The 26,163-nt window shown below is 40.6% G+C and overlaps 1 protein-coding gene across 5 annotated transcripts in view; it reads right to left on the reverse strand.

Moving 5' to 3' along the window:
- Nucleotides 1–25,207, reverse strand: part of OXCT1 (3-oxoacid CoA-transferase 1) — a 122,381-nt gene extending 97,174 nt beyond the window's left edge. For 2 of the 5 annotated variants that reach the window (XR_012053114.1, XM_072922547.1), the window contains exons 1-6: nucleotides 24,958–25,207; nucleotides 21,368–21,476; nucleotides 19,937–20,027; nucleotides 8,662–8,797; nucleotides 4,639–4,788; nucleotides 2,879–2,985 (exon numbers count right to left, since the gene is read on the reverse strand). Coding sequence is in view for 4 of the 5 variants with exons in the window: in XM_072922547.1 (XP_072778648.1) it covers nucleotides 2,879–2,985; nucleotides 4,639–4,788; nucleotides 8,662–8,797; nucleotides 19,937–20,027; nucleotides 21,368–21,476; nucleotides 24,958–25,023 (659 nt within the window). In the remaining variant the exon portion in view is untranslated. Of the gene's footprint in view, nucleotides 1–2,878; nucleotides 2,986–4,638; nucleotides 4,789–8,661; nucleotides 8,798–19,936; nucleotides 20,028–21,367; nucleotides 21,477–24,957 lie in introns of those variants that run through there. The other 3 variants (XM_030257583.4, XM_030257584.4, XM_072922549.1) reach the window with 3 other exon arrangements.
- Nucleotides 25,208–26,163: the final 956 nt, after the last annotated feature.

Below are 26,163 nucleotides of genomic sequence, written 5' to 3' on the forward strand. Positions count from 1 at the left end.
TGCTGTTGACACTTCTGAAGGATGAGATACCATCCAGAAGGACCTGGACAAGCTCAAGAAGTGGCCCTTGGGAATCTGAAGAGGTTTAACAAGGCCAAGTGCTGGTGCAGCACCCAGGTAGGAATAACCCCTGGTACCAGCACAGGTTGGGCATGAACAGACCCAGAGCAGCTCTGCCCAGAAGAGCTTGGGGGTGCTGTGGGTGAGAGGCTGCACATGGCCCGGCCATGGCACTCACAGCCCAGAGAGCCAAACGTGTCCTGGGCTGCATCCAGAGCCCCGTGGGCAGCAGGGGAGGGAGGGGATTCTGCCCCTCTGCTCTGCTGAGACCCACCTGGAGCACTGTATTCAGCTTTGGAGCACAGGAAGGACATGGACCTGCTGGACCCAGTCCAAAGGCTACCATGATGATCAGAGATCTCCTGCAAGGAAAGGCTGAGAGAATTTGAATTGTTAAGCCTGGAAAAGAGAAGGCTTCAGGGTGACCAAATTACAGCCTTACAGTACATGAAGAGAGTATTCAACATAGAAGGACTTTTCACAAGGGCACATAGTGACAAAACAAGGGAGAATGGCTTCAAGTTGAAAGACAGGAGGTTTAGATTTGATATTAGGGAGAAATTCTTTACTGAGGGTGGTGAGGAACTGAAACAAGTGTCCAGAGAAGTTGTGGATGCCCCATCCCCAGAAGTGTTCAAGGCCAGGCTGGATGAAGTTCTATGCAACCCAACTCTGTGAAGGGTGTTCCTGCTCACAGCTAGAGGCTGGAACTGGATGATATCTAAGATCCCTTCCAAATCAGGCCATTCTGGGATTCTCTGACTACCCACAGAAGCAGTGGCACTCCCTGATGTTGTGCCAATGAGCAAAGCCCCAAGGGAGTTTAAGACCTTTTTTATACAAAAGTAAACCACTGCTAAGTGGCGCAGAATAGTCCACTCAGCATGAAGATGCCTGAAATGAAAGCCACCGCAACATGCTGTATGGGACAAAAGATCTAAGACTCATGAAGTAGAACTTTAAAGAAAAACAAAACAAACTGTTTTAAAAGCAGCATTATTAAGAAGTTGATGCCATTCTGAATTCCAAGAAAATATACCTTGATGTATGAGAATAGAGAAAAAAAAAATCAATGCCAGCCTGTGGGCCAAGTAAGTGTACCTAAAGTACACTTAGACTTACATCCTCTAAATTTTTAAAAGCTCTTAGCCTGGGGGAGATTAACAGTTTGGCAGACATACCATTGCTACTGGCTTCACACAGTCACAGGAAACACACTATGAATAATACCCCACGCTGCAGTGAAAGTGGTAGCAGACATCAAGTTATAAGAGGACCCTATGTTTCTTTATTCTATGTTATGAGATAATCGTGTCTCATCCAGAAACAGAACAGGTCACTGCTTATCATAAGCACATTCCTTTGAGCTAGCAATATTCCATATGGAATAGGACACCAGAGGATTATTAATTTCCATCTTCTATTAGTTACAGTTGAAGGGAAGCGTCAAGATTTTTAGGTCTTCACTCCAGATGGAAGAAGTGTCTATTATCAGATATATTGTGGGAATGTGGGAGACATAACAAAGACATCTGAAAGGAACAGGAAGAAGGAAAGGCATAGAGAACAACAGGACATAAAGGAAGAGGGTAAAAGGAGAATAAAACCAGTCTTTCTGTGGAGAACGAAAAAACATTTGAGAGGTATCTACTATGCATCATTAGAAAGATACAGGATAAAAGCACAGAGACTAGTGCCTCAGGATCAAAGACAAGGCTGGGGGGAAGTGTATTTCCTGTATTCAATGTACCAGAGCCTAAGGAGAGCAGTTTAGCAGCCATCGAATTCATCTGCACACATACAAGTTCAGCTTTCAATCAGAAACCATATTGTCTTGTAAGTGGGCAAGTCAGGATATCAAGAGTTGGGCAAAATAAAAACTTATTTATAAATTTTCAAGTATTTTAATTTAGCATTAATTATGTGGATATATAAATTAATTAAATTTCAAGTATTTTAATTTAGTATTATGTGGATATATAAAAAATATATATACACACATATATAAGCACATTAAAAAAAACCCCATTACTTTATGGATGTTATTCTATATATATATAGTTCAGTTGCTTTTCCAACTCCTGGTTTGTTCTATACAAAGACAGACTCTCAATCAGCATATGCTTGTAATAAACTGCACATGATAACTACAACACTAACCTTTTCATCTGATAGCCATAAGACAAACAAATAAAAACCAGGCATTAAACATAAGTAAACCACTCTCCTGCTTCAGTTCAGGACAAACCAGTACACAAAAAGAGCAACTCAGAGAAAAGATTTTCTCAGTAGTGCAACATCAAACTTTTAATTGCAAAGATGTTTAAATTCATATGATGCCTTTCCCTACACCACTGAGATGAAATAAACTTTAAACACAGATTTAGACAGAATCAGTTTTCCCATCACTGACTGGCCAGAAGACTGACTCAGTTTCCTTCTCTTCTGTTGTACATGAACCTGTACTTCTTGGGTTAACCTTTAATTACTCAAGCAAAAGGACCCAAACTAACATGAATATTGAAAGAAAGTCACTAAGTTTCTCAACAGTCATGATAATGACTTCAGTCTGCTGTGTCTCATTTTTAACTGTGAATTCTTTATTTCATAGCTAAGTTTGAATTCTCAAAAGTCATTAGAAAAAGCAATTACATTTTGGTGTTTTATAGCAGTGTAATTTGACAGTAGGGAAAGGCAGTATGAAAGAATGTGACATCAGTAAAACATTACTTTGCCATAACACAGGAGAAAGAATTCTCATTCTCATTCATTACCTAAAATGTAAAATAATCTCTTCCCACCAATAAACAAGTCATACCTGAAAATTATGTTTCCTGCACGATCAGCCTTCCATGCCTTCACAAGAGCAAAATCTCCCGTAATCGATTTCTCTAGAATAAAGTGACGGCCATCAAACTCCCTCACCTAAAGAGAAAAGTCCAAAATTGAGATGTAGGTTTCTTCCAAGAAATTTCACATGGAATACTTATTTTAGGGGTTAATTTTGCAGACAATTATATTTCAACTTTTTTTTGTATTCTGTAAAGTTTTTACTGAAAAGCTGTATGATAACAGAGAGGCATGGAAAGGCTACAAATCCCAGTTTTATCATAGTATCTCTAGTGAAACATCATGAAAATCCATATTCCTCCTGCTCCATCTACTGGAATCAGATATGCTTTGTCCTGTGCATCTACCAGCTAATCAAAAACTTAACTGCTACAGCAGAATTACTGAAAAAGGTCATAAGTACTGCTCACCACCAAATCCAAAATTAAGTCAATTCAAGACAGACTACTCAAATCATGTCATCTAACAGGCTGAGTTTCATTTGGTTTTCTCTGCATTTATAATCAACATTTGGAATGAATGATAATGTGCCTGAAATCAAAATATAGAAGAGAGACAGAGCTACCTTTCTTAACTATGTAGAAGGTAAGCATATACACAAATATTACTTGAGACCTTAATATTGCTGAAAGGAGAAGTATGAGAAAAGTGTATCAGACATCAGTGTGCCAGTACCATAAAAGAAGATCTGAGCCTTTAAAAAATGACACTTCTGTGCAAAATGGATGAGAATAGAATTGAACAAATCATGATAGTCATGCTATTAGCACCCCATAGTTATTTGACTGAGGAGAGTAAGTGAGATTTTCCCACAAATGTCAAACGAAAAACAAATTAAGAAAAATTTTATTGAAATTATAAGCTATTTAACGAACAAAACATTCTTCCAAATGGCAAAACATCGCAATGATGTATGCAGTAAAAAAATTAAGGGAATATAAAAGATTAAGACAATGTATAGATACTGCAAATAGTCATGTATAAAATACATGAAAACCATGGGTTAGGATGGAATTACCTTTACCCCAGAAATGTCTGGAAGTGAAATTTAATGTTGTATGCAGCCAAATTGGAATGCACAATATTAGCCCCACCCATTTATTCAAGAAAAATTATGGCATTGAGATACCTCTTCCCTTCTCCAAATTCTACATCCAATTTGAAAGAAACCCTTATTTCTCCCTTGAAAGCCACAGTCCTTTTATTTATCTGCAGTTTTAAAAACTGAGACTAAATTGCATTTCAAATATTGGGAAATGCATTCCTGAAATTTGTGTCAACTGAGCTCTTCCCAGTCTAACAAAAGAATGCCCCATTTCTTCCAAGGCTGAAGCTCCACATGCAGCTGCAGGGTTACTTACTACATCGTGCAGTATTTAAGTAGCACCTGCCCCACTAACAGGTTTTAGTTTGACTTTAGTTTGAATACACAGCGAACCTGGTCAAAGAATGGTCATGTGAAAAGTAACTCAGTAAGGCAGGCTTTCACTTGGATGAGGTCTTGATGCTAAATCACTCTACAACTGTAAAAACTTCTTTAACACATCACAGAGGACAGCAGTAAGCAATGGAAGCAAAGCTAATCTGTCTGGTACCACAGACATCCAGTCAACAGAATACAGTAAAGCTAACTTTAACTCCTTTTTCAAACACTTTTTAATCTTGTAAATATGTTAGAAATTAACTTTTCAATGCTGAAGGCTTCCTAATGGCGGTCAGACCTCTTACCTCTCTTGGCTGGCTGGCAATGGCAATGGTGCCATCTGTATTGTACTTGATGGGTGCACCCCCTTCCTGCACCAGCGTCCCATAGCCAGTACTGGTGTAAAATGCTGGGATTCCTGCTCCTCCTGCTCTAATACGTTCAGCAAGTGTACCCTATGGGAAAACACATTTAAGAAATCATCTGGGAGCAACAAATCAAACTCTGATGAATGGCTTGCATTAACTTTATTTTATATCCTATCATTTGTAGGTTTTCCTTCTGCACACAGTAGAGAGATGTGATAAGCTATTTCTTCCTCACATTTTAGCTTTCCCATGTGGAACTAGTACTGGATATGGCAAGAAATGCTTGAAACACAGTCATGAACTGCTCAAGATGACACAGTCATGCAACTACCTCCCATATGCCAGCACTTGGCTGTGTCTCCTCTCCTTTGGTTTGTTTCCCAACCAATTATTCTTGAGAAGAGTACATAGTCATTTTTCTCTTTCCTACCTGGCTACATATCCTAGAAGGTTTTTCTTTTCTAACAGTCCTAAACATTGATGTTCATTCTCCAACATTCTAATAAAAACTTCAGAACCCACTCCTAGCTGAAACTGCCAAGCATGGCAGATTGAGAAAGGAAGAGGGAGTCCAGTAATTTGGGTTGCCCATGCCAAGAATACCAAAAAGCTAACAGAGCAGTTTTTCTACTCTCTTTGACCACCCTGTCTGCATGCTTCTCTGTGTCCAGCCTCTCTATGTCCAGGACACTAACAGCAAAAATTCCTCATTTGCCTTAATTATGTACATATGGCCAAAGATGTGTGTTTGCTTTTCATTAGTGTCATTTCCCAGATTTTTTTTTTTTAATATTTTCCTGGATTCAAAGCAAGACAAAAACACCATGGTCAATTACCCAGTTTAACAGCCTCTACAACACAGATTTTACTTTCCCCAGTTATCCTGCAAGAAGCACCATGGCTTCTGCTTGGTTTTCAAAATCTTGGCGAGAGGCAGATGTAAACCATGCAATGATACAGAATCCTGTGTTCTAAAAAGCCTTATAATTTCAAGATCTTACCATGATCCTTAATGTGCAACAATAATACAAAAGTCTCCCATTTTGCCTAAGGTTATACCGCACTATCTTAGGAAAGACTATTTTTCTTGATACAAATATTTCAAAGCCCCACATCTCATAGCAGGTAATTAATTCACCTTTACTGTTTCCCTTTATATCCTGTAGATACATTATTTCCATGCTGATCTACATAGCTTATCTGTAGTCCACAGAGTCAACTGTGTGTCTAAGGAGTTCATGGTCCCCTAGGTGAAAGTACTGAACATTAAATAGGAGGGAAAAAAATGCATTGTGAGATTTGTGACATTCAAAACATTGACAAGTGTCTGGCTATCTTTAGGTCTGCTGACTGGATAGAAAAGGAACTTTTCCACTAATGTCTGTAATTCTAAGAAACATTCTCTCACAACATCCTCATAGGCAAGCTCAGGAAGAGTGGACTGGATGAGAGGGCAGTGAGATGAACAGAGAACTGGCTGAATGGCAATCCCAGAGCATGACAATCAGTGGCACAGGATCTAGTTGGAGGCCTGTCACTAGTGGTGCCCCCAGGGGCCAATATAGGGCCCAGTATTGTTCAACTTCTCCTCAATGGCTCGGAGGAAGGGCAGATGCCTCCTCAGCATGTTTGCTGATGATGCAAAGCTGGGAGGAGTGGCCAGTGCCCCAGAGAGCTCTGCAGCCCTTCAGAGGGACCTTGGCAGGCTGGAGAGATGGGCAGAGAAAAACAATCCAAAATTCAGCACAGGAAAATCCAGGGTCCTGCACCTGAGGAGGAATGATCCCATGCACCTGTACAGGCCAGCACTGATCTGCTGGGAAGCAGCTCGGTGGAGAAGGACCTGGGGGTCCTGGTGAGCGTGAGCCAGCAGTGTGTCCTTGTGGCCAAGGCCCGTGGTGACCTGGGGTGCATCAGGAAAAGCATCTTCAAGAGTAACAAAGATGCTTTAGGGAATGGAGAATCTCTTTTATGAGGAAAGGCTGAGGGAGTTGGGTCTGTTCAGCCTTGAGCAGAGATGACTGAGAAGGGACCTTATCAATGCCTGTAAGTATCCAAAGAAGGGGTGTCCAGAGGAGAGAGCAGGCTCTGTTGAGGGGTCCTGAGCAACAGGACAAGAGGCAAGGGGCAGAAGCTGATGTACAGGAAGTTCCACCTGAGCATGAGGAAGAAATTCTTTACTGTGACATTGACCACGCGCTGGAGCAGGATGCCCAGAGAGATCATGTAGTCTCCTTCACTGGAGATATTCAAGCACTGTCTGGACACAATCCTGTGCCATGTGCTCTGGGATGACTCTGCTTGAGCAAAGAGGTTGGACCAGATGACCCACAGTGGATCCTTCCAACCTGACACATTCTGTGATTCACAAGAGAGGGAGCTCAAGGTACTATTCTTAATAAAAATTTAATGCAGCTGTTTTTCCCAGACACTTATATAAATAGCTCTTTAAAGCCTAAATTTTATGTGTCACCTCTGAAAATGCCAGACACCAACATGCTGTAGTCTTTAAAGTTAGAACACCAGCTTCACAGAAGTTGATCTCAATAGAACAGAACTGATATCGATGATTTCAGCATGTCATTGCATTCATACTATTTGGGGAGCTTGGCAGTGCTAAAATAATTAAAAATAAGGTGTGTAAAAGTAAAGTTTTAAATTTGGTCATAACAGTACACACAGATTAGTTTCGCTAAGAGTTAATGAACAAGCCAAAAAGGGGTTTTTTGCACAATTAATGAAATCTCCGAATTTGATTCCTGCCCACTAGATGGCAGGCATTGCACGTGCAACTTCCCCAAAACCTGCCACCAAAATGGAAACACAGCCGCTCCTTGACTTCCTTCCCTTTATATGGGGCCGCAGTATTGAGCATACTTTATGCCTTTTTCTACACCTACATATGTGTGTGTGTAAGGTTAATATAATCTATTATTAATTAACTAATTCAATTAAAGGAATTCACACAAATAACAGACAGTTCTTAACAAATGCATAACCCTAAGATGGTGTATTGGCTTTGCAAGGTTTTGGTAGCTAGAGGGGTGAGAATATGCCAGAAGCTTCCTCCAATGTCCACAGAACCAGTGCCAGCTAGTTCCAAGGCTGTGCCCATCAGCAACAGTGGTAGAGCCTCTGGGACAGCATACTGAAGAAAGAGAACCTCTTGCATAGATGCAAGTGCATCCAGAGCAGGAAGGAGTGAGAATATGTAAGAGAAACAGCTCTGCAGGCATCAAGATGTGTGAAGGAGGAAGGTCAGGAGGTGCTCCAGGTGCCAGAGCAGAGATTCCCCTGCCGCCCTTGGCAAGATCATGGTGAGGCAGCTGTGCCCCTGCAGTCCATGGTGGGCCACATGGGAGAACAAATCCACCTGCAGCCCCTGGAGGATCCCATGCCCAAGCAGATAAATGCTTGAAAGAAGGCTGTGACCCCATGAGAAGCCCATGCTGGAGCAGGCTCCTCGCAGGACCTGGGGCCACAAGGAAAGAGGAGTTCATGCTGGAGCAGGTTTGCTGGCAGGACTTGTGACCCTGCAAGGAATCCACATTGGAGCAAGAAAAAGGTAGGGTTGGGTTAAAGCCTGTGTAGGGGAAGGGGGTGTTAAGATTTGTTTTTACTTCTCTTAGTCCACTCGGATTTGATTGACATAAACTAAGTTCCCCAAGATGAGTCTATGGTGCCGAAGGTTGTAACTGGTGAGTGATCGCTCTCTTTACTTATCTCAGCCCATGAGTCTTTTGTTATATTTTCTCTTCCCTGTCCAGCTGAGGAGAGTTGAGAGTGAGGCTTTGTTGAGCACCTGGAATCCAGTCAGGGTCAGCCCACCAGAGATGGCAAGTTTCTTCTGCACACAAGCAAAGCATTTGGATTGCAAAATAATTTTATAAGAGTACTTAAGCATTATTCTACTCAATATTTTAGATGAAAAGGAATCACCCTCTTAGGGACACTCCTTACCTGTGGTGTAAGCTCAACTTCAAGCTCACCAGATAAATATTGGCGTTCAAATTCAGCATTCTCTCCAACATATGATGACACCATGCGTTTTATCTGCTTTGTCTGAAGCAGAAGACCAAGTCCAAAATTGTCAACACTGTGTAGAAAATACCAGACAAAACAGTTTTATTGTAAAAAAAACCCCATCTGGTAAGTTGCAATGACTTAACAAAAAAGAAGAGTTATCTCCCCCACACATAAGGAATTGAAGACAAAAAACAGTTTCCAGCATTTTGAGGGTAAAGCACCAAAGCTACAATTAAAATGTAATATTTCAGTGTTCAGACCTCATCTTTTCCAGGGCACAAAATACATCCAAAACTTCTGGTTAAAGTAATTTCCCATGTTAGCAGTTAAAAATACCAGCTTGCCAAATGGTGTTATTTTACATATCTGCTCCCTTAAAAAAACCTTACCAAATTAATAAAAAGTCAGACATGGCTTTGAGTGAATAAAGGCATATTTTTGTTCACACTCCTGCTCACTGGGAAAAACACAAGTGATTGCTCAGCAGCCCAAGGAGACAGGCTGATTGATATTTATAATGCTAGTTTCTATATGAGGTATGAGAATGTTTGTATTTAAATTTTCTTATAATAGTAAATAATTAAATCTTTTACTAAATAACTGCCTACTCCAGCAAAGGATTTTGGCACTACAAACAAGATTTTCTTGTCTATGTCAACTGAAACTGAATGCCAGAGATGTAAGACAACATTTTTCTTGTGCCAGTGCTTCTAAAATCCTGATATCCTTCATTATGTTTGTATGCTATATTGTGTACTACTGGATTAGAAACATTTTTCAGGAGTTCCTGCAACCAAGGTTTCTCTGTAAAAAACTCAATCCAAGGAAATATGAGGTTAACATATAAATATGGAAATAAACATCGATGACATTATAAATACATGCTTCTTTCACTTTTCTAGCACATTATGCAGGAAGCCAGAAGACTGGTACATGTGTGTGAAGCTCCTCCACATTTATGTTGGTCTCTGCATTATATAAGCAGAGAACTCAGTCCCTCTAGAAAAAAGATGCCATGATACAGAATTACCTCACAAAAAATTATGTATATCTGCCATGAGTTGGCTCAATTCGACTAAATTATCCACACAATGGCTTGACAATTCAGGATAAGAAATATAGAAAAATATTAAAATAATATTTTAAGAAATCAATCATTCAGCACTTTGTAATTAACACATATGTGCTTAAAATATAGGAATTCTGTTGAAAACACCCTTCCTGAAGAAGAGCTCCAAAGAAATACCAGATTAAAAAACTTTACTATTATGCAGTATTCATTTTCAAATATAAAAGTGGAAATGCTTGCCAGCCACAGGCTTCAGCGCTGCAGGTGAAGGGAGAGGGGATGACTGAGCAGGACCAGCACAGCTCTTCCTCTCCCATCACAATACTCTGAGAGCTGTATGGACAGACATGCCTTTGCAACTGCACGCATCTTGAGCACTATTTTAAGCTTAGGACTATTTTTAGGAGGTGGCCCACTTCAGTGCATACTTAAGCACTTTGGAAACTGGATGAGAGGAAGTGAAACAAACCTCTCTGACCTGGTTCTCTGAATTTATTCTATGTTATCTAGATACAAAATAATATGATTTATTATAAAAGCTTGCTCCACTCTCCAACTCTCACAGGTTAAAAAAAAAAGTTAAAAACATAATCATGATGCAACTTCCAAAATGTTCTGGTGCAAAAGCCTTGGGACTAAACTGTATGTCGCCTAGAAACAACTCGTGTTTCTAAATCCCCACAAGAAAAAAAAACCCTCCATTTTGAAACTAGAAGAGCTAAGAATAGAGAAGAAATAGACTTGTGGGCAAAAGAGATTACAAAAAAGAAGAAAAAGCCAGAATTTCCTGTATAGATTAATTCAAAGCAGGACAATTCCTCTCGCATGAAAACCATCAAACCCTGACATCTCATTATAAAAGGCAGTAAACGAATGTAAAAGACCAGTCAACATCTGATGGCAGTTAAACGCGTTGGTGTAACTAGGGCACTGTGTGGCAAAAGTGCAGAATTTAAACAAAACTGTACTAGTGCTTTCTAGTGCAAGAACAACAGGAAGCTTCTTGAACTGCTTGCAAGACAGAGTTTGCAATCTCTGTATATCATTCAGGTGGTTAACACTGCTCTTATCATTACACAACTTGGAAGTTACCAAATAGAAAAATAAACTTCTGCATGAAGACTATGAAATACTGTGTGCCTTGACGTAAGAAAGGATGGAAACAAAGGGTCAGGAGCAGATTTGTAATGGTTAAAGGAATTTCTGCTTCATTACATTAAGATCCATAATTCTTGCTCCTATATTCTCAGAAGCAGCTACTGAAGCATATTGTCCTTAACAGGATTTTGCATATCATCCTGCAGGATTCCATGTGGATACACTTGATTCCCTGATCTAATACTGTGAGGTATCTTCTGTCAAAGGAAACTCAGTAGTTATGAAGAAATTAAGCAGAAAGTTGTACAAAGGTTATTCTGTCACACTCATGCCAAGTTGTTCTTCACTTCTTAAGTCACTTTCTTTCTCTTTTCCTCAAATGTAGCCAATTTGTTGAAAAACAAAATTGCTGTGATGATCTGTTACTGAGCATACAACAAGGTCATCTAAACATTATTTCCCTAGCACAACGAGAACAGGAATTTCACCTTTCAAAAGCCATGCACTAGGAGGCTCTGCCTGCCTGGTAATACAAAATTATTTTCACTCACACAAGCATTTAATCTTCAGAGCAGCAGCACAAAATCCTGTTGCCATTACTCATACAGAGTTTTTTTTAGATGTACATTTCTTGAAAGAAGATACATTACCATCTTTCTCTTTTGAGGGTGAAATCTGTATTCAGGTTCCAGCTAAAATAACCCTTTTGCTTTCACATGCATCAGTTTTCAGGTCCCTTCAAAAACCCATTTTAAGCACTTCAGCATATTTTATGTTTCCTATGTTTTTCTCTTACATGTCAGTGTCCCAAGAAACACCCAATTTCACACAGAAAACACTGTTCTTACTCCTATTTTCCCTACCCTTTGATTTTCATGTGACATCTTTATCCAAGATACAACTTTTAAAAACCCTCTGGTTTATGGATACTTCTCTCAATATAAGAGTTCTATGGCAATTTTAAGTTATTAGTTCTCCCTTGCTGTCTTTTGCTGCTTTCTTGATTGTGTTGTTGTAAGCACGAGAGCTATTTGAACTTTCCACCTTTAATTATGTTTACCCTCAAAATGTTACTTATAAAAATATGCCTTGCAGGCAAACACTCCACCTATCAAACAGCAACCATAGAAAGAAAAAAAAAGAACCTTTACTGAGTTAATGAAAAGAATACACCCCATACACCTATTTCAAATGCTGGATTCAATCCTTTAAAAATTAAAACAAAGGTAAATGGAATAAAAATACACTGCCCTAGATAGGAAGAAGGTGTGGCAAAAGTTAACACGGTTGTTATCAGTGCAGTCAGAAAAGTGAAAGTACACATTAATGCTAGACACTGAATGCATTCTTTTACCTTCAGATATGTTTGGATTTCTAGAAGTTTGCCCATTCTGTATTAAGATGAAAAATGAATCAACAGAATACATGAAATACATACAGGAAAAGAGAACTAGGCATTCATCAAGGATGTCAGTGATCCAAGTTATACCAAACTATTGATATAGACAAGAAAACTTAATCTGATTATCAACACTTTGATTCCAGTTGATTTGTCCCTCTTAGACGTACATAAACTTCCTGCCAAAAACTATGTCTGCCTTTTCTAATTAAAAAAATTCACCAAATACAACTCCCAGACAGATCTAGCTCACACATCACCAGTGTACTGGAAGCAGTCAAAGGAAACATGTTGATATTTCATTGCAGATAAACAATAATCTGCTTTCTCAGCCCTTCTTCTTTGGTGTCTCAATCGTAACACATTCTACAGCATCATATGGAAGAAGAGATTACCTAAGTTTCCAAACTGATAAAAAGCCTCACACACCAACAAGCCCTACACAGCCTGATGAATCAGGAAATAGAAATTTGCATTCTTATGCAGAAAAATCCTGGGATATTACACGTGACCAGAAATTATTAGTTATGAAATATTAAAATTAATATCTTGAGTTTTGGAGAATTAAAACATGTTGATCAAGGAGCTAACATGACACACCCCCTGATCTTCCTCCTCTCATAATTTGGGGACTGGAAGGATAGGAGGGTAAAACTACACTACCCCTGAAGACCAGATTAAAAAGGAAAAGCATGCACTAAGAATCCTGGGGCAAGGTTCCACCTCAGGCAGGAACTAAATTTTCTGCAACTAGCTGTTGCTGCAAAAAAAAAGGCACACAAATGGTTGGTTCTACTCCTAGAAAACATTTTATGTTAAGACACCAGTCAGCTTCTGGAGACAGACAAGCAGTCTTTTTAGGTATTCATCAGCTCCAAGTGTTACATAATGAATCATGAAACTTGATAACAATGGACCTGTTCCAGAGCTAGAAATTTTCTTGGCATAGGGGTGAGGAAAGGAAACAATTTCCTCTGACATTCTCCATGTAGAAGATGAGAGGCTGATTTTATTTGCAACATCAGTTTTTCAGTCTTCAAGAGGATTTGCTCCCAGTTACATGAAACTATGCCTTCTGACAGATCCACAATTCCTAAGGAAGACCAGATATGCTTGCCAACTAAAAGGAATGCATCAATCACTACCTGCGTGGCACTTCTTAGTAGCAGAAACTTAAGCTTTCAGGCTCACAGGGTGCCTAACTATAGCATGAAACTTTACCAACATGAAAGTTATGTGGATAGAGGTACCACCTGAGTTCTTAGGGACACACATTCTTAGGTCCACAAAAATAAAGTATAATCCTGGCAGCACTACAAAGATCCTTAATGGCCTTTGAATGGCCTTTGTGCAGAAAATGAATAAATGCCTACTAGATGGTGTTTGCTGGAAGACACTGAACAAAAGTGCAGGCACACCCAGGGCAAAATTAATGTAGACAATCACATAACAGTTCTTTATAGCTCATCATCCCCAGTCTTACAGCTGGCTCGTAACAATGACACTACGTCCCACAATAATTTCCCCATCTGTAAGGTTACTAAAGAGCCAGCTCAGATGATACTGGCTTCTCCTTCTCTGTCCCTCACTTCCCGAAGGGTACCAAGAATGAGAACAAACTGAGGAATAGGACTTAACTAACAGATTTAGCTTACAGAAAGGTAAATTATTCAGAGGTATAAAGCTTATTGGCCTTGTTGTTTCCAGTCTTTAGCCAAATATCTTGACACTGTCTTCAGGCACCTTCTTTTCCTAGGACATTTTCCCATATATCCAATTGCAACTTGCTAAATGCAAAGCAGAAGAGAGAGGATTAAGCTCTCTCAAGAAAGAAAAAAGAAGCTCTCTGTAGACTGAAAAAAGAGAAGGAAGAGAGAAGTACAGGTGCTGCCATATGCCATGGCGGTCTTGTTCAGTAGACAATGAGAAGATGGGAGGGAGGGAGGGAGGGAGGGAGGGAGGGAGGGAGGGAGGGAGGGAGGGAGGGAGGGAGGGAGGGAGGGAGGGAGGGAGGGAGGGAGGGAGGGAGGGAGGGAGGGAGGGAGGGAGGGAGGGAGGGAGGGAGGGAGGGAGGGAGGGAGGGAGGGAGGGAGGGAGGGAGGGAGGGAGGGAGGGAGGGAGGGAGGGAGGGAGGGAGGGAGGGAGGGAGGGAGGGAGGGAGGGAGGGAGGGAGGGAGGGAGGGAGGGAGGGAGGGAGGGAGGGAGGGAGGGAGGGAGGGAGGGAGGGAGGGAGATTGTGGAAAATCACAAAGCCCTGTGTGCAAACCGGCGTTCTTGAGCCTTCCTCTCCATCTACTCCTTCTCTACAGTGTCTGCACTGGATCCTTGTACTTCTGCTACTGAAGAATTCTCATGGGAACTCTGTCCTCTCTGCTCTCATTACTTCATCCTGAGTCCCACAGCAAAATGGCAGTATTGTTCCTCTACCATCCTCCTCCAAAAATGATGCTCTTCCCCTGTGACAGTGATGGGTGCAGGTATATAGGCCAAGTCCATACGAGACAGATAATTTCTGAAGAGGAGAAATACTGTACATTGCATGGTTACATCAGCAGCAGTCTCCTCCCTCCACATTCCTTTCTGCTATGAAATTATGTACTCTGCTTTTATAATAACAACAAAACAACTCTATTCAGAATGCCTAAAATGTACCATATTTTTCCTTCACAGAGAAGGTATATCGTATAGAAGTAATCTGATAAATATTTAAATATCATCATAAATGTATCACATTTCAAAAGTCACCTAGCTAAAAGATAGGTTAACATCCATTGTCATTTCTATAACCAATTCCTCAACCATGCTGAGTTCTATATCTATTTTTTTCTCATTTGTCATTACAACCAGAAAGTTATCTCCATAGCTGATTTCTCAATAGTTCCACGTAGTACAAAGTTAGTACAACTTGCACTGCCAAAATCCTAAATCACCTCCACACTAAAATTAGCTAGATGACCTAGGCAGATTTTCAGGGATTTGCAGTTCAAACAGTGTCAGCAATTTAAGACCTGTAATGAAGTATCTGATTAGATTCTTTATAAAGAATGCAGACAATTTTTTAAAAAATCAAATTCAAATGATCAAATTCACTGAAAATACATAGTCTCCTGATTCTGGCAATTTGCCATGTGTAGAATTTTACATAACTACACTTTTTTTCTCTCTACCAAGAGAGGTAAGAGTCACTGGTGGCCTTGATTTTCATTTCTGAAAATATATTTAATTTGGGATATTTAAAGAATTTCTTATGAATATATAGAAATGACACACACAATGTAAGACACTCTGAGCATCACCTTGATCCCATCTCTGTGTACATACAAGCCTCCTTGCCTGTTCCTCGGACATTTTCGGTTACGTTTCACTTTCTGAACCAAGAGATTATCTAATTTGTTCTACTAAAACCACTCAATACTTAATACTGTATGGAAAAACTTCACAACCTTCTGTGAATTTAAAACACAATTTTCCACACAATGGTATTTTTCCACATACAGATATACATTTGAATATGTTTTTAATAATCAATAGTAAGTAATATAAAGACAGATAGGTAGACAGACAGATAGACAGATACATATTAGCAAGAATAACAGTGGAATTAAGCCACATGCAAGAAAAAACAGGCAATCCATGGCAAAGATGGCAGAAAGTTCTGGTTTTAACAGAAAAATATAATTCAAAGCAATGCCTGAAATATGAGATAACCTTAAATTTTAACTTACAGAACATTTATCCAACCTGTCTTAAATCCAAATTATTTACTTGTGAAGAATATAAAGATACATTTTGTGCTTTAGAATATGGGGTGCAGTAAGTTTACCACTGCATCTGATCCCATAGAGCACTGCCTTTTGGGGATTTGGGAACCACAAATAGCCCAGCCTATTAAGAAAACAAGAGTATTATGCTTAACAGGGCTAAATAATGGCACTCAGGCATCATGCTCAAAAATGCAAGTTCCTAAAGTCATCTTTCCCTTCCTAATATATACTATTGTAACATTAAGAGACCTTCAGAAAGAATATAGAGACCAAAGTTCAAGAAGCTGATAATGCCTTATAAGAACACAGTCTGAACCAGTGATAATCTGACAGATGCTGTCAATCTCCTTTCAGATGATCGCCCAGGTGATAAGCAATTATGATCTTAACTGTGACTTCTCTATTTTTAGTGTAAGTGAAAACCTTTTGTCCAACACTACTGCATTCAAAAATGATGCATTTTTAAGTCTCAAAATAAGACAAAATCAAAATTTGATAAAACAATCAAACCACACACACAGTTATCACAAATAATGGGCTTCATTTTCAGTCTGCAAAATTCAGCCTATTCAGGTGACAAATACAATGAAAATGCTGATTTCAGTATGTGATTATAACCAAAATTATTTATCCATTTTATTAAGCACAATTAATTAAAAATAATAATTTCATGCACATTTTTTTAACTTTCATTTGCAATATTTGGCTATGCTGATAGTTTTTGTTGCAACACAGGTCCTGAAACAACAGGTAACCTGCATTAGGAAAGTCTTAGCATAAGCTGAGCCAATACATCCAAGTCCCAAGTTCCAAGTAACTTTAAATCAGTATGCAACAAGATACCATGATACACGGGGAGGAGAAAACAGCCAAAAAGGTACTATTTACTAATCACAGCTATGTTGGGAATTTACTGAACCAATGTATAAAACAATATTTTAAAAATTTATTTATTTATTGATTCATTCACTTTCATTTACTTACTATTTTAATATATTTTTATTGATTTTAATACTAGCAAATGTGGAACAAATCAAACCAGGAATTAAGAAAATCTGCAATAAAATGGATTTTGGTAGCCTACTAAAATAGAATACTCTCAATTTAAAGGGCTTACAAAAACACAGTGTAAATAAAGTATTTCCAGGATGAAAAATATAAGCACAACAATTTATAGGAGAAAGTGTGAGAGGATGTATTTCAGAAGCACACCTATCTATTGCAGTTATCTTGCACGATTGCCCTGGTTCACAAGCTTCAATTTCCCCTGCAGCAAGTTGTGTAAATACCAGAGGTACTGGATATTTGAACTGCTTTACTTTCAAACACTTTGCCTTGTTTGGCTTGGCAAAAGAGTAACTGCTCTTAAAGGCGCTGTTTCACTGGCTAGCACACAGCATGAGCACAAGCATAATGTGCAGCAGCAGACAGTAAACTGAGCAGTGTGACAGCACCCCATACACTACTGTACAGGCTGTCATTGAAAAGCCTTAAATAGGCCAAAAACAGGACTTCACTCGCCAGCAATTACATGATTTGAACAAGTTTTTGCAGGAGGAATCTTCTCCCAATTACACTGCAGCACAGAACAGTAAGTAGTTTGTGAACTGTGAACATCCTACTCCTTTAGTCATTTCCTGACACTGCCAAGCATTTCTAGGCTCTGCTGAACCTTGCTTCCAGCTAGAAAAGCTGCCAACATTTCAGAACTTCCCAATTACTGCTTTCCCTTAGATATAAGTGAATCGCTGTCTCCGTTGCTGCTATTTTAGGTATAAACAGACAGCTCTGTAACATTCTGTGGTTCTCACATATTGAAAGGCATGTGACTTAATCCATGTAGCTGCACTGCTCTCCAGAATAGGCTGTCTGTCTGTGCACTTGGCTCCTTCCCTGCTCCAATTACAAGCTGCCTGCTAACCCCCGCAGGACAAAAAAACCTGACCATAACCAATTACCTCCTATGTGCTGGAAGAGTTGGAGAAAAGAAAGCAGCTGCAGTCAAGAAACTGAAACACAGCCAGGCATCAACTGCAACACAAGGTCACCAAAGAAAAGCACACTAAACCAACTGGCAATTTCAAAGTGCCAAATTACTCATTCCACAAAATGCCTGACACCTCAACATTACAGGAACAATTGACCCTTTGAATACAACTGCTGTACGGTATATGATTGCTGGGCTACTTCAGTCACAAAAGCATTTATTAATGCTCCAATATTTGATAAAACCACTAAACTTTTGAACATGGTATTAGAAGATGCTAAGAAGACACATGGTATTAGAAAAGCATGCTTTTTTTACAGGCTAATTAGAAGATTAGAAATTGTATCAATTGCTGTAATGAGAATTCTGACTTAATTTATGACAACAGCTGTGTTTTACCTTGGCTCCCAAACACTACCATACCATAGCAGGCTAAGTTCCACATAGTAGGAGTAGAGTAAATGCAAAGATAGGTTAAGCAGTTATTTTATTATTAATTATATTTCAAAATAAATTGGACTGTTCAACAGATGAGTAAAACTTGTATTTTTACAAACTAGACTTTTAGAAAAAACTCTAGATGCCCTTGAGCGTTTTCAAATTGTTACACTGTTCTGTGAGGAACTCCAGACTTTCATGAATGTTCATACAAAACTAGTTTCAAGAGAACAGGAATTAAATTTTGCTTTCCTGCCAACAGCCAATAGTTTTACAGAAATCACTTTCGCCTCAAATCCCAAAGAACTTTCAGGAAAGTTAACATTATTTCAACATAAATTAATTCTAACCTATAACATCAGTAACTATATTCAGAATGCAATACAAAATGTCTTCCTTTTCATCCTATTCCACGGTGCTCCTCTTTCTACTTTTTCTCATATTCAGACTTTCACCTCCTCTTCAGGAACATCTGTGCAATCTCTCTATCTGCAAATATATGTATGCTATTCAAAAATAAGATCATGAGGAAAGTTAATGATCTCTACTCTAGTGCTCGATCTTTCCACTCAAAATTATTTCTCTTTTTTTTTCTCCTTTTTATCATCCAGCAGAAATTGTTTCCCACAAGATTCTAAGGAGCTTAAGTTTGAGAGTGTATGTACCAAATACCAATACAAATCATTTGTTATCAAATGAATGCGCAATTAATATTTTACATATTAATATTTTTATTTAATTTCATTTATATTTTCATCAATGTACTTCAACAGAAGTGGTTGTAGTCATTTCTCTATATGGAAATCATTAGGTATTGTGGAGCTTACTACAATGAATATCTTGTGTAAAAATTAACCTGAATGAGAAGATGAGAGGTTATGCATGAAAGAAGTATTCTCAATTTCAGCTCCACATGAATTTCTTAAGGGGGAAACATTTAAAAAAAAAAAAAAATCTGAAGACCCATTAAAGAACTCTCCATTCATTCATCATAGATATTCTCTGCTGTTTTTGTGTTTCTTTGAGTTTTTTTTTTAAAGTAACAAATACACTAAGAGGGTCAGAAGGCACCAAACTGAGTTTAAAAAATATATCCCTATTTGGAACTTCACAAAAAAACATACACACAAAATCACTGATACTAGATTTAAAGCTTCTCAGTTAGACTTTCCAGTTACAGTCAACCAGTTAAGTATATATAAATTTAAATATAAATACTTGTAGTAATATAACTGCAACTCTACACCATGACAATTGATCCCTGACAAATTTAAGTATACATATAGTTCTGAGCTTCCTGGGCTCCTTCCAAAAGTAACACTTTCAAACCATGCTGTCTGGTTAATATAAAATTATGATGGTGAAAAGAAAGATTTTTTCATATATATCAGATTTTTCACATAATTGGAATTTTTTGGCTCTTCTTATTAAACCACAGACATAGGAATACCTACCCTGCATTGTTACTGACTGCTGTTATTCCCTTTATTCCAGTCTTCAGCAAACCCCCAATGAGGTTTTCAGGAATCCCACACAATCCAAAACCTACACAAAATTTAAAAAAAATTGACTATGTAAAACAAGTGTTTGAAAGAACACAGAATGTTCAGAAGTATGGGAATTAAAAAGCTTTTCTGAGAAGCTCCTTAGTCAACCAAATAAATCCACATTTCCAGAAAGACTCTAGTACTGAAATCTCCCACTCTCCAGACACTTCCTAGTGTGGAGAAAGCTCTTTACCCATCAGAGTGGGCCTTTAGGGAAGTGCTCCAGGGCCATGGCTCTCCTTATGCGTGTCCTCAACTCTGCACGCATTATTCCTCCTTCCCTTTCTACCCATTTAACCTTCCTATCTTTGCTGCACACCGCATAGCTTTGCCTGTGTAATTACGTGATAAAACTCTGGGAGTCTGAACACTCTTGGGAGGATATCTGCCTGGAATCACAGTAATCTAGATCTCCACCAAGGCACAAGAGCCTCACACTCCCATCTATTATGCAAGGGTCCAGTACATCTAAAATGAAATAACACGTCACACTACAAGCACTACCTTTTCACAGGATCATGGAATCAATTAGATTCTAAAAGACCCCTAAGATCTTCAAGGCCAACCTATCTTGGCGGCAAATCTTCTTTTCTTCATGAATTAACAACAACAAAAACAAACAAAATTCCTGCAGAAGGAATTCTGCCTTGTTATATATCTCCATTGAAGTGCTTTACAATGTTACATTCATTATTCTGCAATACTAAAACAACCTAAGGAACACTTTTTTTTTAAATGCAGATTGCACAGCATGAAATTGTGGAAAGTGTCTTGAATATCCAAAGGTGCAAGTCACGGTGAAAGTTAGTATGATGCAACTTCTTGACTCTTCTGGAAATACCACACATAAGCATTAAGTGTTACATAGATAAGTATTATCTTCATGTCCTAACACAGAAACAGGTTAGGCAGTTTGTTGAAGGTCACAGAGACCCAAAGACTAGGCAGACAAAGGATATAGAAAATGCAAACAAACTAACCAAACCATGTGAAATGACAACATGAAACCATGTTAAATAACATGGTTTATGAAATAACAATGCTACTTTGAAAATTCCCAAGCTTATTTTCTATATTCAATTAATAGAGTGCAGTTTTTGCTAGTGGGGGAAAAAAACCTATTTTTCTGAGTCTTTTTCCCCTTCTCTATGACACAACCTGGACTTTCTCACTGAAAGAGTAAACCCCTCATGAGCAGAGTAGGAAAGCACTTGTTTAAAAAATCATGCAATTCCTTGGATTCTCAAATTAGTTAATAGTAAAAGAAACAAGGTAAATGAGTAAAAAGTGTCTCATTAACATAACATGACTGTAACCATAAAGAATTGAAATATTTACCACCAACGAGTATAGTTGCCCCATTGGGTATATCTTTCACAGCTTCAACAGGATCAGTGTAAAATTTGGTGTTGAGATGACAGCTAGTAGAAAAATGGCATCCACAGATCTACAACAACAATAAAACAAACAAAACAATGAACAAAATACATTATACAGTAGCTTTGTATATGAAGACTATGCCTCTGGCAAGATAAGGGAGAAACAGATAGAAAAAGATACTGCTTCTGTAAATACTAAGGGGGGGTATGGGGAAGGAAGAGCAGAGGTGAGGAGGGAGGGAAGTAAAGTACAGGTCTCCAAAACAAGAGAATTCCACCCTGAATTACTGACAAATTGTTCCTTTCTGAGAACAGATTGACAAATGCAATTCCTCAGCACAAGTTGGAGCCATCCACAGACTCTTTAAACCTATATATTGCTACATGAGCTTCAAAGACCTCCAGACACTAAACATAAACAGAAACTGCTGAAAGAAAGAACACCACCACAAGATCTGAGTGGAAGTCAGGGAACAATAGGAATGACAACATTGTACTGGCATTATGGTAAGCAGGGACACCCTTCCACAGAGTGAACCCTCCCCCAGATTCCTTCTGCGGTCTTAGAGCTTTCTAATGCGGTCTTAGAGATCCGTATGTTGTTGAAGAACAGCCCCTAAACAAGGAGACTCCAAGAAATGCATGAAATATGAAGGGCAAGAGAGAAATCAATATAAATCCCACCCCCAAACCTGGACCTCACAGTGCAAAGCCATTACACAGTAGTCATTATAACTTATGTATGTAATGTTTGGTATTTAGTCACAGTTACCTTTTTTTCCTCTTTAAGTATTTATCACTAATACCATGCATTAATACTACTCAAGTATTTGTTCAGGCACCAGAAGAAAAATTGACACCTAAGTCACAATGTTGAAACAGTCTCAGTAAATTCAGAAAATCTGGAAGCTAAAGTACTACTTACTGGTGTTTCAAGTTCTAGCTTGATAGCAGGAGTAAAAACAATTATATTGTGAAAGAGTGAGAAAAATTAATAAATAAACAAGGTAATCTATACATTTTGAGGACAATAGTCAAATTCTTCCCTGAAGAGTTACCTTAAGAGTTACCTAGAGTTACAACCGGGGCAACAAATTTTGGCGCATTTTCAGTATTTCACAAGATGTTCTCTTTTATAATTAAAGCTGCAAGAGTTTATACTGAATATTAAGAAAACCCTTCTGAATGGAAGCTTACCTCCTTCCCAGTGGAGACCCTGATGTTCCTCTGCTTTGATGGTCCCAATAAAAAAATCAGTACTTGGGTCATAAGAAACAATGTAATGTGAGAAAAACTGCAACAGCCTTCTGCATGTCAAATTATACCATGAATGTTTCTCCATTGATCCATGGTACTCAAAAAGTCATGGAGCCAGGTGCAGGCCCTTGAGACTTCCCTGAGGGAAACATTGTGCCTATCTTTAAAAAAGGGTAAAAAAAGGAGGACCCCAGGACTACCAATCTGTCAACCTCACCTTTGTGTCTGGGAAAGCCATGGCACAGTTCCTCCTGGAAGCTGTGCTAAGGCACAGGAGGACAGGGAGGTGATTCAGGACAGTCAGCACAGCTTCACTGAGGGCAAGCCCTGCCTGATCATACTCCTTCTGTGATGGAGTGACCACATCAGTGGACAAGGGAAGGGCTATGAATTCATCTGCGCTTCTATAAAGCTTTTGACACCATCCCCTACAACATCCTTGCCTCTAATTTGGAGAGAGATGGATTTGACTGCATGGATTTGGTGGATGAAGAATTGGTTGGATGGCCACATCCAGAGGGGAGTGGCCAAAGGCTCAGAGTCCTGATGGATATTTATGTTCCTCAGGGGTTCATGCTGGGACCAAAACCGCTTAATATCTTCATCAATGACAAAGAGAAATCAACTCCACACTCAGCCAGCTTGCAGGTGACACCAAGCTAACCAGTGCAGCTGATAACCCTAAGGGACACAATGCCATCCAGAGGGACCTGGACAAGCTCAAGAAGCGTGTCCATGGGAATCTTAAAGAGCTCCACAAGGCCAAATGCTGGTGCTGCACCTGCATCAGGAAAATCCCAGGCCTGTACAGACTAGGCGAGGAACCGATTGACTAACTGGTGCTGCTGGTGGGTGAGAGGCTGCACATGCCCAAGCCATGGGCACTCATAGCCCAGAGAGCCAAACGTGTCCTGGGCTGCATCCAGAGCCCCGTGGGCAGCAGGGGAGGGAGGGGATTCTGCCCCTCTGCTCTGCTCTGCTGAGACCCACCTGGAGCACTGCATCCAGCCCTGGGGTCCTCTGAATAAGAAGGACAAGGACCTGTCAGAGCAAGTCCAGAGATATATTAAGTGCTGGCAGCTTTGGGAATCACAGTAGAACAGGGCTGCAAGAGGGCTTGAGGGCCAGGGCTGGAAGGAAGCCAGGCCTCTGCTGTGTCCCTGTACCCATGCATAGGAAAGTATTTCGGAGGCCACGTGGTACCTTTTCTTTAATCTTCCCAATTGTGTGCAACAGTGGTGAAAAGAGAAGCATGTGTTACACATGTATGCATTCGCAGGTTGGATGTGTCTAATGAGTGTATCTGCTCCTCTATCCTAAATATGTTCCTCTCCTCGTCCCTTTCCATCCACCCCACTGTTTGAGAGCAACGGGCTTTCAGGGACCTGAGGCACCAGGGATCACCCATGCTTTCCTGCACACTGAAGCAGCAAGCTAGGCCCTTAGGAACTGGCAAAAATTCTGGTAGGTTTAAGGAAGTAACATGGGGACAGATTAGCTCCTTCCTAGAATAATCAACAGATTTTAATTATCTGGAAAAGGAAAAATATGACATAGTAAAACAAAGCCTGAAAGTGCTAAGATTTGTTCATAAGGATATCAGGAGTAGTAAACACAGGCATGAGAAGGTGAGCTTTTTCAAATAAAATAAATTAAGAAAAGCCACAGAGACACTTCTAGCTCAAGAAACGAAAAAATAACTTTGCTATGGTTACATGTGAGCTGGAAACAATTAAACCCGTGAGATTTCGCAGAAGCTTCCCATAGGAAGGGGGCTGCACGGCTGCACAGCACACGTTTATAGATAGCAGTAGATGGCGGGGCTGCCAGCGAGCACTGCACACCTGCTGCCCGCCTCCGGGGGAGGAGGCGGTGAGAGCAACACGGGAATACACAGTAACACACTGTAACCGTGCTGCCTTTCTGAAATGATCGGGTTCTAAATTAGTAATATAAATTAAATATAAAAACAAAACCAAAGAACCTCAAAGCCAACCCTTCTTGCCAGCCTCTCAAGGTCACCGCATCCCCACCCGCTGCCGGGCCGGGCCTGCGGCGCGGCCGCGCTCTGCCCCCGCTCCTGCTGCCGCCGCCCGCAGGACAAACCCTGGCGAACAAAGCCCTCCTTCCCCACGGGCGCAGGGCGGCCGCCCGCCCGGGGCTCGCTACCCCCGCCGCACACGCCGAGCCCCGGGCGGGCGGCTGCGAGCGGGGGCCCCGCCAAGGTCACCCGGTGGGCAGGGCGAGGCGGATGGGCTCGGACCCGCCTTCCCCGCCGCCCCTCGCCCTTACCTCAGCCCTGCGTGAGGCGGGAAGGAGGATGCGGCGGCCGAGGAGGAGGAATCTGAACGTCGCCATCTTCGTGCTGCGCGGCTGTCGGGGAGCAGAGCGGGCTGGGGGCCGGGCCGGGCTGGGGCGGCGGCTGCGGGAGCCCAACGCGGGACACGGAGAGCAGGAGCGACGGGACAGCGGAACTGCGGACGGAGGGAGGGCGAGGGGCTCGGCCCTGACGTGCGCTGACGTCGGTGCGCCCGAGGCGGGGCCGCCGGCCGAGCGGGGCCGGGGGCCTGAGTGCCTCCGTCTCCCCTCGGCCGCCGGCCCCGCCCGGGACCCGGAGAGCTGTCCAGCCGCCCGCGCCTGCCGAGCACAGGCAGCCCGGCCCGGCGCTGTCCCAAGCGAGGGAGCAGCCCCCACTCCTATAGCTCCACTGATACCCCCATTCCATCGTCATCGTGGTCCATCGTGGTTTGTTCATAAAAACATCAAAACCCGCGCAAAACACAGGTGGGCAAACGGTATCAACCAGCGGCACATCAGAGTTACAATGTTCCAATCACCTCAGAAAACAAGAGCTTTTCCTTTCCTTTTTCCTGTTTTCCTTTCCACGATTTCCACAGATGGACAACTCAGATGTGCCATCTCAGCCGTTTCCCCCATAAAGTTAAGGTAGTTTAATTTCTGTGTTGTCACTTTCTGACTAAAGACTAGCAGCACAAGAATTAAGCAAAGGGCAGAGCCTAAATGGTTACGTTTTCAGTGCATAGTCTTCAGTGTGACCTAGACTCCAAAAAGCACATGGTCTCACCGAGACTCTATGTTTGGGTGGGAAAATGTTACTAGAGTAGATGTATATTTGTTGAAGCAGCAGCCACATGATGTGAACTGCTGGCCCTTTTGCTGCTGCTAGAAGGAAATTTCAAAATACGCCTCTGCTATTATTTAGACTTCCTAAAAATACCCCTAATGATCAGTGCATGCCCTAAAGATGTCCAATGCAACAGAAGGAATCACAGAAAAAAATGTGTGAATCTGTTTAGAGGCAGGAAAAGAAAAATTCTCCTCACGCACATGATGGAAGGTCACACTTCTGGCAGGTCATGCTGACTCTTGTCTTGTTTCCAGGCAGTTTCCAATGCAGCTGCCAGCCTCACTGTAATTTGCCATTGTGGTAATCAACATGAGGAAGGATAAGCTACAAGGAAAACAACGTCTTCAGAG

The sequence above is a fragment of the Taeniopygia guttata genome, chromosome Z (assembly GCF_048771995.1).
Source record: "Taeniopygia guttata chromosome Z, bTaeGut7.mat, whole genome shotgun sequence".
Taxonomy (NCBI): Eukaryota; Metazoa; Chordata; class Aves; order Passeriformes; family Estrildidae; genus Taeniopygia; species Taeniopygia guttata.